We start from the raw sequence: 12,513 nt of genomic DNA, 5'->3' as shown, positions 1-12,513 counted from the left end.
TGACGGATTGACGGATCCGTCACAATTGTTGCGAAAACGGTTCTAACGGATCCGTTTTTTTGACGGATCCGTTACTTGGGGGTTGTCTGGGAGAAGTATCTACTTTTTGGAGCATGCGCAATTGAAAAAACGGATTGGGGCGACGGATCCGCCGAAAAAACGGTTGCGGCGGATCCGTCGCCCATAGGCGCCCATTCTATGGAATGGCGGACGCGACGGATCCGTCGCGATCCGCCATTTCGGCGTTGACAAAAAACGTTCCAATGTCCGTCTATTTTCAGAAAACGTCCGCCAAATGTCGACGGATCCGTCGCATGGCGGATGGAACGGACGACCATCCGTCACAATCCGTCACTAATGCAAGTCTATGGGAAAATAACGGATCCGTCAAAAAAAATGACGGATCCGTTATTTGAGGAAAATGGCGGTTTTAGACTGACGCCGAATAACTGAAGTGTGAAAGAGGCCTAAGTATGTGATTTGCTTTGATGCGGTCACATGCAGAGTAGCTTCTCATCTGCTTTACAGAATAGAACATTGATAGAGACAAGAAAAGTTGTTAGTCAACATACTTGACCACTCGATCGAGATTGACATAGAGGGTGACCCTGAAAGCATAAGGAACACTTACAGGATTCATCAATCTGCAGTCACATTGGTGTACCCATCAAAGTTGCCAACCATCCAGAAATTCCAAGACAGTTCTTAAAAATAGGGCACTTTTTTTCCCTGTCCTTGAAAAAAAAAAGTAAGGTGTCCATTATTTTTTTGATGATGCAGAAGCATTATACAGATAATTTGACTTTAATCATTATCATGTTACAGTTTACAGTGAATGTAGCTGATGGCGTCATATCAGAATTATCAGAATTATGGGCTGTAGACATGTATGCTGTTCAGAAAAATTGACAACCCTGGTACCCATACATATTTAACTTAGGTTTGCTACTAGTATTGTTCATTTCCAAAATCATTATTCTTTACATTCAATTTCTGGTTGTCAAAATGTCACTTTACTTGATTTTACTAATATTTTATCCAGAGGGGAAAGTAAGTATTTGATACACTTCCGGTTTTGCAAGTTTTCCCACCTACAAAGCATGGAGATGTCTGTAATTTTTATAGTAGATAAATTTTGACTGTGAGAGACAGAATCTTAACAAAAATCCAGAAAATCACATTGCGTGATATTTACATAATTAATTTGCATTTTATTGCATTAAATAAGTGTTTGATAGTTATTTATAAATCATAAGTTATTTATAAATCATACCTTGTGATTTTCTGTTTTTCATATTCTGTCTCTAACATCTGAAGTGTACCTACAGTAAAAATTACAGACCTCTCCATTCATTTTAGGTGGGAAAACTTGCAAAATCGGCAGTGTATCAAATACTGATTTTTCCCACTGTGTGTATATACAGTGGGGCAAAAAAGTATTTAGTCAGTCAGCAATAGTGCAAGTTCCACCACTTAAAAAGATGAGAGGCGTCTGTAATTTACATCATAGGTAGACCTCAACTATGGGAGACAAACTGAGAAAAAAAAATCCAGAAAATCACATTGTCTGGTTTTTTATCATTTTTTTTGCATATTATGGTGGAAAATAAGTATTTGGTTAGAAACAAACAATCAAGATTTCTGGCTCTCACAGACCTGTAACTTCTTCTTTAAGAGTCTCCTCTTTCCTCCACTCATTACCTGTAGTAATGGCACCTGTTTAAACTTGTTATCAGTATAAAAAGACACCTGTGCACACCCTCAAACAGTCTGACTCCAAACTCCACTATGGTGAAGACCAAAGAGCTGTCAAAGGACACCAGAAACAAAATTGTAGCCCTGCACCAGGCTGGGAAGACTGAATCTGCAATAGCCAACCAGCTTGGAGTGAAGAAATCAACAGTGGGAGCAATAATTAGAAAATGGAACACATACAAGACCACTGATAATCTCCCTCGATCTGGGGCTCCACGCAACATCCCACCCCGTGGGATCAGAATGATCACAAGAACGGTGAGCAAACATCCCAGAACCACGCGGGGGGACCTAGTGAACGAACTGCAGACAGCTGGGACCAGTGTAACAAGGCCTACCATAAGTAACACACTACGCCACCATGGACTCAGATCCTGCAGTGCCAGACGTGTCCCACTGCTTAAGCCAGTACATGTCCGGGCGCGTCTGAAGTTTGCTAGAGAGCATTTGGATGATCCAGAGGAGTTTTGGGAGAATGTCCTATGGTCTGATGAAACCAAACTGGAACTGTTTAGTAGAAACACAACTTGTCGTGTTTGGAGGAAAAAGAATACTGAGTTGCATCCATCAAACACCATACCTACTGTAAAGCATGGTGGTGGAAACATCATTCTTTGGGGCTGTTTCTCTGCAAAGGGGCCAGGACGACTGATCCGGGTACATGAAAGAATGAATGGGGCCATGTATCGTGAGATTTTGAGTGCAAACCTCCTTCCGTCAGCAAGGGCATTGAAGATGAAACGTGGCTGGGTCTTTCAACATGACAATGATGCAAAGCACACCGCCAGGGCAACGAAGGATTGGCTTCGTAAGAAGCATTTCAAGTTCCTGGAGTGGCCTAGCCAGTCTCCAGATCTCAACCCTATAGAAAACCTTTGGAGGGAGTTGAAAGTCCGTGTTGCCAAGCGAAAAGCCAAAAACATCACTGCTCTAGAGGAGATCTGCATGGAGGAATGGGCCAACATACCAACAACAGTGTGTGGCAACCTTGTGAAGACTTACAGAAAACGTTTGACCTCTGTCATTGCCAACAAAGGATATATTACAAAGTATTGAGATGAAATTTTGTTTCTGACCAAATACTTATTTTCCACCATAATATGCAAATAAAATGTTAAAAAAACAGACAATGTGATTTTCTGGATTTTTTTTTTCTCAGTTTGTCTCCCATAGTTGAGGTCTACCTATGATGTAAATTACAGACGCCTCTCATCTTTTTAAGTGGTGGAACTTGCACTATTGCTGACTGACTAAATACTTTTTTGCCCCACTGTATATATATACAGTGGGGCAAAAAAGTATTTAGTCAGTCAGCAATATTGCTGACTGACTAAATACTTTTTTGCCCCACTGTATGTATGCCTTCGCATCTCCTGTGTCAATTTGTAACCTAAATACTGGCACCATGTGGTGTGATGATCACTTGACATGCTAAGGCATTTTATATATGTGGGCCAGTAGGGACTTGCCATCCAATTATTTATACTGTAGTGGACACTGTGGCCACCACTCACCAGCTAGGATGGCATTCAGTGGCTTCTGTACACACCAATTTCTGCAGCATTCAGTGCCAACATCGCAGCACTGTACAGGAATACACAGTGTGATATGGGTAATATGGAGTTTCTATCACAGTCACCGTCCTGGGACAAAGTGTCCACTTGTAATTTATGTTTCTGAAATACAGTACTGTTTTTCCAAATAGTTTTTCTGTTCTAATGTAACATCTGAATGCTTCTGCATTGTGGTCTCATATTCTTGGTTGATATTACAGTCTAATTGCTACTTTTTTTTCCAGCCCTCCTTTATTGTTGCAGGCAGAAAACTTCACTTTATTTATAAAAAACAGTATTAGTTTTCCTAAGCATAAAGTTAATAGGTATGTATAACCAACATATTAACAATCATTTGTATTATGGATAATTTTTGTAGTTGTAAAAGAAATTATTTGCACTGTCGATACATTACATTCATTAATTCAGACTTTTTGAACCAAAACATCTAAAATATCTACGGTAATTTATTTTCTCTCTTAGGCGATGTTCACATATTTTTGGTCAGCGCCCTATGCGTATGTACAATTAACTGCATACGGACCTTTCCCTGACCAATGAGGGTTATTTCCAAACAGACTCACAAAAAATAGCTTAATCTGTTGTGCGAATAGCACATAATGGCAAATAGTTCCTACAGAGATTCTTAACCCCTTTCATTTACAACGATTTTTCATTTTTGCACTTTCAGTTTTCTTCCCCCTTCCTAGAGCCATATTTTTTTATTTGTCTGATTGTCTGAAGACATAGTCACAGGGAGGTTGTTTCTTTACAGGAAGAGCTTTAGTTTTCACTGATTCCATTTATATATAAGATTCTGAATAATGGGAAAAAAATCAAAGTGGGTTGAAATGGGAAAAAACTGCATTACTGCCATTTTTTTTATTTTTTTGTATTCTTCAATACTAAACTTAGCATTTTTTAGATTTCCCTGACTTTAAAAAAAATCAGAACTGTGTATAAAAATTGAATTGTGTCAGCATTTTTTGAAAACCACAACTTTATTTTTTTCATCAATAGAGCTATTTGAGGTATTTGGCACGCTGTACTTGTTATTTGAACCTTTTGGGGTACTGTGGTCCCTCTGCTGCTTAAAGAGGTAGTCACAGGAACACTTTACATTTAAGTTTTAAACTGGTTTATTAAAACGTACTGCATAAACCAGTGCAAAGTTAAATCAATAAACATGGCCCTTAGAACAGGCTGTTAGTTAGCAACTACCTGCCTGTTAGTTCTTAGACACATAGTAAAAAAAATAAAATAGTCATGGGTAGTGTTGAGCCACCCCCTAGTGTTCGAGTTCGGTTAGTCGAACTGGGGTGTGTTCGACGAAATTCTACTAGGCCCAAAAGGATTTCCTGGGCTAGATGCCGTTAAAAATTAGTACTTAGGTAAACAGGCGGTGTAGCTTGTTTTATGGGTGGAGTACTCTGCTGAGTAGCAGAAATTGCTACTAGGCCCAAAAAGATTTCCTGGGCTAGATGCCGTTAAAAAATAGTAGTTAGGTTAACAGGCAGTGTAGCTTGCTTTATGGGTGGGGTACTCTGCTGAGTAGCACAAAATGCTACTAGGCCCAAAAGGATTTCCTGGGCTAGATGCAGTTAAAAATTATTACTTCGATAAACGGGCAGTGGGTGGGTGGGCTACTCTGCTGACTAGCAGACATTGAAGCTTTGGAGCAGACCTCTGAATCCCAGGCCATAGTATGAGTAAACAACTCTGCAGACGACCCCACCCACATGGAATTGACGATGGCAACGTCAAGTAAAACACAGCAAGGGGACTCAATAAAGAGTCTCCATTTTGTCCAAAAATTCGGCAAACAGACACCACTTCAGTGGCATCAATTTCGCCAGAGTTTTTTAAAAAGGCTGGTGAGGTGATTTTCAAAAATCATCAAGCTTTGAGTCTCCCCAGGATGACGCAGGGGTAGAAAAGTCCTTGCGGATCCAGGATTTGTTCATCTTGATGAACGTTAGTCTGTCTACATTGTCACTGGACAGCCGCGTGGGCTTATCTGTCAGCACACCACCAGCAGCGCTGAACACACGTTCAGAGAGAACGCTGGCTGCGGGGCACGACAAGATCTCCAAGGCGTGAGTGGCGAGCTCAGGCCATTTTTCAAGATTGGAAGCCCAAAAAGAGCAACAGTCCAGTTCCACAGTCATGGCATCGATGTTAACTTGGAGATACTCTTGTACCATCCTCTCTAGGCGTTGGCCGTGCGTCAGACTTCTTGTCTCCTGTGGCCTTGCAAAGGATGGTTTAAAAAAAATCTTGAAACGATTGGAAAAAATTGCTGTTACCACCAGATACGATGTTACTGTTACGGTTTGAGTGATGACTCGATAGTCCCATGGTTGGCAAGTTAGAACTCAGAGATTCACTACGTGCACCACTGGTGTTTTGTGGAAAAGCAGATGTAAGATTATGTAGCAGTCTCTGCTGATACTCCTGCATGCGTGAATCCCTTTCGATGGCAGGAATTATTTTGCCAAATTTACTTTTGTACTGGGGATCTAAGAGTGTGGCAACCCAGTAGTCGGAATTACTTCGGATTCTGACAATCCGAGGGTCATGTTGCAAGTAGTGCAGCAAGGAGGCACTCATCCTTGTTGCCTTGGTGGCGGCGAGGTGAGAATCATGCTTCCTTCCTCTGCCCTCTCCCTCCAACCTCGCACAACAGAAATTTGATCAAGGTCTCCCTCATCTGATAAGTCTTCCATGCCCAGCGCCAGTTTATCCTCCACTTCTTCTTCGCCTCCTGCACCTTCCTCAACAGTTTGGCTGCTACCATGCGCCCTCGGTAATCCCTCTCCCCCAGCCTCCAATGCCAGCCGCCTTGGTGCTGCCGATTGTGTGGACCTTGGAGATATTATCCCTTCTGCATACGACTCCTCCTGTTACTCCTCCTCTTGTTCCACCACCTGACTCCAAATACTGTTTAAGGTGTGCTCCAGCATGTAAATAACCAGAATAGTCATGCTGATAATGGCATCGTCAGCACTAAACATCTTCGTCGCTATTTCAAAACTGTGCAAAAGGGTGCATAGGTCCCTGATCTGAGACAACTCCTGCAGCGTGATTTGTCCCACCTCTGGATCTCGTTGGCCCAGGCTATACGTCATAACGTATTGCACCACGGCCCGTCGGTGCTGCGACAGTCGCTGCAACATGTGCAGAGTTGAATTCCACCATGTGGGCACATCGCATTTCAGCCGGTGAACTGGCAGGCCCAACGACTTCTGTAGAGATTTAAGTCGTTGAGCTGCGGGATGCGAATGGTGGAAGTGAGCACACAGCGACCGTGCCTTCTGCAGAAGCCCATCTAGTCCGGGATAGTTGGATAAAAATTTCTGGACAACCAGGTTCAAAACGTGAGCCATACAAGGCACGTGTGTGACATTGCCCCGGCGAAGGGACGCACCCAGGTTTGCAGCATTGTCGCACTTGGCCTTCCCTGGCTGCAGGTTGAGTGGAGACAACCATTGATGGAACCCGGTCTCCAGAGCTGACCACAACTCCTCAGCTGTGTGACTTACATTTCCCAGACATTTCAATGTAAACACCGCCTGATGCTGTTGAGCCCGGGTGACAGCATGGTAAGGAGGTGTGTAGGATTCCTTCTGCGCAATTGGAACGCGGGTGGCATTACCACACAGGCTTTGGGTGCAGGTGGAGGACCTAGAGGAGGTTGAGGAGGCAGAAGCAGTGGAGGAACTTCTAGATACATAGGATCGATGAGCAACTTGTGGGGACGGCAAGACTTGGACAGCAGCCCCTTCTCCTGATGTCACCATAGTTACCCAGTGCCCAGTCACCGACATGTAACGCCCCTGTCCATGTCTACTCGTCCAAGTGTCTGTGGTGAAATGCACCCTGTCACACACAGAGTTTCTCAAGGAAGCGGTGATGTTGTGGGCGACATGCTGGTGTAGCGCAGGCACAGCTTTCTTTGAGAAGTAGTGGTGACTGGGCATCTGGTACTGGGGCACTGCGACGGACATAAGGTCTTGAAATTCCTCTGTGTCCACCAGGCGGAAAGGCAGCATTTTTGTAGCCAACAGCTTGCAGATGGTGAAATTCAACCTCTTAGCTTTGTCATGGCTAGGAGGAAATGGTCTTTTACTTGTCCACATCTGAGGGACTGAGGACTAGCTGCCGTGCTTAGATGAAGTTGAGTAGGGTGTCCACGGCAAACTGCTGGTCTGTGAGGAAGGTGCAGGCGGAGATGTTATGTTGCTTTGATCAAAATGTGGTCTCGGTATTGGAGAGCGCTCAGCACCAGCAGGTGTTTCCACTTGCAAATGTCCTGACGACCTCCCAATCACACTGGCTGTTGCAGGTAAAGAGGTGGAAGGTCTGCGTCCAAAACCATGTGCGACTGCTGTCCCCACAGTCACAGAGGATGAAGAGGACGTGGATGCACTTGATGGGGCAGACTGTGGTTGACCCAGCCCACTAGGCCGCATTGTAGCACAGTGAGCTTCCCACTGCAACTTATGCCTCATATCCATGTGACGGTTCATGCATGAAGTACTCAAGCTAGTCATTTTTTGGCCTCTACTGAGATTTTGGTGACAAATCTTACAGACAACATGAGTTGGGTCATCCTTTGTGATGTCAAAAAATGCCCAAGCTATGCAAGGCTTAGATCCCGTGCGACTTGAAGAGCCACCACGACTTCTGCTCAGAGGCACAGTTGGGGTTGAGGATGCAGTTGTTGACGTGCTTCCAGTACTCCGTCTCTGTCCAGGAAGGCGCAACCTAACCTCGTCGTCAGACTCATCACTAACATCCTCTTCCACCTCCTCTGCTGACCTCATGGACTGGCGGACTGTGGGTTGACAGTAAGTGGGGTCTCCAACCTCGTCATCATCATCCTGTGTGTTCTCACACCCATCGTCCTCAGAGCCAACCTCTTCCTGCCCTGACCGAAAAGTAAAGTTTTCATTCCAATCAGGTATCTCAGTCTCATCATCATCTTCCTCATTGTCTCCACCAACAGGAGTTACAGTTTGGGAACGAGGGTCTACATTATGCTCAGAACCTTCTTCATCTGGGCCTGGATCCTACTCACAAAGATTCTGGGCATCAGTGCAGATCATTTCCTCATTTGGATTCACAGAAGCTCTGGAGCAGACCTCTGATTCCCAGGCTATAGTATGAGTAAACAGCTCTACAGACTCAACCATCTGTGTTACCTCATACTCAGACGGGCGGCAGGAGACTTGGGAGCTGTGAGGAAGCAAGTGCGATTAGGGTGACAACTCTGAGGACTGGAGTAGTTGTGATGTTGAAGTTGACATGGAGGAGAGCCCACTTGAACGAGCACTTGATATCCGTTCAAGCACCTGCTGTTTTTGTGCCTCATCTGGAATTTTTGGCGATGCTCGTAGCGATGCTCGTAAGAAAGGGATCATAACAGATTGTCCACGAAAAGAAGTAGACATCTTACTTTGGCTGGAAGATGGTTTTTCTTCTGCAGATGTTACTGTTGCTTTACCACCTACCCCATGGACACAACCTTTTTTTCCCTTTCCAACACACCTATTCTCCTTTCCACCAGCAGCTGGCCTTTTGCCACTCATTTTGGTGCTTAACTAATTGGCAACTCTGTATCTGTAGTTGTTGGCACAAAAAACGATGGATGAAAACCGAGCAGAACTGAGTGGCCAATCTGTGGTACTAGGCCCAAAAGGATTTACTGGGTTAGATGCAGTAAAACTTTAGATACACAGGCGTTGTAGCTAGCTTCACAGGCGGGCTACTCCGCTGACGTGCAGACACTGCTACTAAGCCCAAAATGATTTACTGGGTTAGATGCAGGAAAAATTTAGATACACAGGCATGCAGACACTGTTCCTAGGACCAAAAAAATTTACTGGGTTAGATGCAGTAAAAATTTAGATACACAGGCGTGCAGACACTGCTCCTAGGTCCAAAACAATTTACTTGGTTAGATGCAGTAAAAATTTAGATACACAGGCATGCAGACACTGCTCCTAGGCCCAAAACAATTTACTGGGTTAGATGCAGTAAAAACTTAGATACACAGGCGGTGTAGTTAGCTTCACAGGCGGGCTACGTTGCTGACGTGCAGACACTGCTCCTAGGCCCAAAACTATTTACTGGGTTAGATGCAGTAAACATTTAGATACACAGGCGGTGTAGTTAGCTTCACAGGCGGGCTACGTTGCTGACGTGCAGACAATGCTACTAGGCCCAAAACTATTTACTGGGTTAGATGCAGTAAAAATTTAGATACACAGGCGGTGTAGCTAGCTTCACAGGCGGGCTACTCCGCTGACGTGCAGACACTGCTACTAAGCCCAAAATGATTTACTGGGTTAGATGCAGTAAAAATTTAGATACACAGGTGTGCAGACACTGCTCCTAGGCCCAAAACAATTTACTGGGTTAGATGCACTAAAAATTTAGATACACAGGTGTGCAGACACTGTTCCTAGGCCCAAAACAATTTACTGCTTGCGCCTCCCCCTTTCTAATCTCTTCCCATTTCCCACAGGGCTGAGTAGGGATAGCCGACACTGAGCAGGGGCGCCAGCTTGCAGGTTTTATGGTGCCAACCTCCATTGGCAGGTAGGGGTTGTCTAGCTATCCAATAAGTACAGGCATCTCCTGGTTTCTATCTCAATCCTTTTAATGGTGGTAGTGGTCTCTTTTAATATCACAATTTTTGCGTCAAGACATTAATAAAGGTTACATTTATAAGTACAGTATTTTCACACGGTGAATCAACTGTCTCATCCTACCTGTACAGAGAATATTTTTAGCTGTGATTCATTAAGTACAGAAACAAATTGCAAAGTTCTAATTGCCTTTAGAATTGATATTGCCATAATGCACCTATATTTTTCAGACAGAATCTGGTGGAATCAGTAACCAGCAGTTACCTGAAAACTTGTACTTATCATAAAGATACAGACCCACTGTGTCCTGTATTTCGACTGGGATACATTGTGGAGCAAACAGGACAAAAGTTTAGTGACATAGCACGAAAGGTAATATTACTGGGCAGCTTTAGTTATTGGTCGTTGTGCACCTCAGCGTGTTACCATTTTACCATTTAAAAACTGCGTGCTTTACTACTCTAATGTCATGTCCATTAAAATGGCTACAACTTTTCATGCCCAGACACAGAAAAGGAGCGGTCCTAGCAAGAAAATGATATTCTTGAGCATATATATACTTGTATGTGTACTGTATATAATTTGGTGCTGTGGATTGTTAACTAACCCACTCATTTCATGAGTGTAATATTCACGAAATCAATGTAATAATTATACTCTTGCTGCAGTAAAACCTGCAGGCAGTCAATATCAGCAGAGGAAGCTAAGCCTGGCCACTCATGTCTCTTGCAGTGGCCAGAATAGCTTACCATTTAAATGGGTTTTTCGATTAATAAACTTAATTTTAATCAACATTTTAATCAATAGATCTTTGAATAATAAGTTTCACAATTGGATGTGTTTTAAAAAAATGTTCCTGTGCTGAGATAATCTTATAAATGTGCCCCTGCTGTGTACTGTGTAATGGCCGTGTCTGAATGTACAGGAACATGGTCTGATCATACCACAGGTCCTGGGCAGGGGAAGAAGCTAAAGAGTATACAGACAGGACTGCAAGGGATCGCAAATAATTCTTTATTTGATTTAAAACATTGCTTAAAAACAAGCAGTGAAAGATTTTTGCGATCTTATACTGTAATGTTTGTATCCTCTCTTTTTCTTCCTCCCCTTTAGTGAAGAAATCTGCTTTGTTGTTCTTCTTTAATCACCATTTGAAATGTTCTTTTAATTAGATTTCAGTGCACAGGGGTCAGACCGTACCCTTGAAAAAACACCCTAAAAACTGTCATGAGATTGAACATAAGGATTTTTATGTCAAAATGATTTGCTGTGCATATGTTCAGTCTCTTGATTGTCTTTTATCTGCTTTGTGTGTCAAAAGGCGCGAAGCGGTTAAAGGAAGTGACGTGTACATTCTTCAACTTGTTAAATGTCATTAGCAAAATAAAGAAGTCCAGGAGCAGCCCCAAAAGACAGACAGAAGATGTCCGGCATCTTTTGTAGCTATTTAACAATTCTGCAGCATTTCCTAAAGCGGGCTCCACTTTAAAAACTCACGCCAAGTTTAAAACATGTTTTGTATACATACCGTGTGTTTGTGATTGATATAATGTTTATCATGATTTCAATAATATGAAATTTTCTGATCATTTCCTTTTTCCTATGCCCAATATAAGAATAGTGCTTTAAACCATATAACCATTATTAATAATTCTAATGAAAAATGTATTATGCTACAGGGAGGAACAATTGGTATTATAATAGACTGGCACTGTGATCTTGACTGGCCCTTGAAATACTGCAAGCCTACATATTTTTTCCATGCCCTGCATGATGAGAACTCAGTCTCACAAGGCTTCAACTTCCGGTAGGTCATTTTATTTTATATGCTAGGAGAAATTACATCAATATCCTTAAGAAAATCTTAAGGCGGAACTAGGCTATGCCCACCTATCAAATTATATGTAATTGGCGTAATACATTATGCCAGAAATAATACTACGGTCTCTAACTGTAGTTAACAATTCTGGTGAGGCACATGCCACTAATAAGATATGGCGAATCAATAAGTGGCATCTGCATGTTAATGTATTTGACGCATCTTATTCTTACACGCCTCTCATTAAGACGGCCATACAAAACGTCAGTCTGTATAAATCAGGGCCTTTGTCTAGATCATTTCTCATGTTGGCTCCCACAGGCTTCGGCACAACTTGTTCCTCAGACTGTTAACTCTTTCAGTGGGTACGGAAAGTATTCATACCCCTTTAAATTTTTCACTCTTTGTTTCATTGCAGCCATTTGGTAAATTCAAAAAGTTCATTTTTTCTCATTAATGTACACTCTGCACCCCATCTTGACTGGAAAAAAAACAGGAATGTAGTAATTTTTGCAAATTTATTAAAAAAGAAAAACTGAAATATCACATGGTCATAAGTATTCATAGTAACTTACTAACTTAATACTTAATAATTAGGATTATTTAGTCTAGAAATAATTAGGATTATTTAGTCTAGAAAAAAGACGACTGAGGGGCGATCTAATAACCATGTATAAGTATATAAGGGGACAATACAAATATCTCGCTGAGGATCTGTTTATACCAAGGAAGG

At 42.5% G+C, this 12,513-nt stretch overlaps 1 protein-coding gene across 2 annotated transcripts in view; it reads left to right on the top strand.

The window, feature by feature from the left end:
• The window catches only part of LOC138665341 (P2X purinoceptor 1-like), a 178,377-nt gene that overhangs the window by 106,798 nt on the left and 59,066 nt on the right, over nt 1-12,513 (top strand). For both annotated transcript variants that reach the window (XM_069752746.1, XM_069752737.1), the window contains 3 exons: nt 3,554-3,634; nt 10,192-10,333; nt 11,641-11,768. In XM_069752746.1, coding sequence (XP_069608847.1) covers nt 3,554-3,634; nt 10,192-10,333; nt 11,641-11,768 — 351 coding nt within the window. The remainder of the gene's footprint in view (nt 1-3,553; nt 3,635-10,191; nt 10,334-11,640; nt 11,769-12,513) is intronic.

Source organism: Ranitomeya imitator, chromosome 1, assembly GCF_032444005.1.
Source record: "Ranitomeya imitator isolate aRanImi1 chromosome 1, aRanImi1.pri, whole genome shotgun sequence".
Classification (NCBI taxonomy): Eukaryota; Metazoa; Chordata; class Amphibia; order Anura; family Dendrobatidae; genus Ranitomeya; species Ranitomeya imitator.
This window is presented reverse-complemented; position numbering and strand designations above follow the sequence as displayed.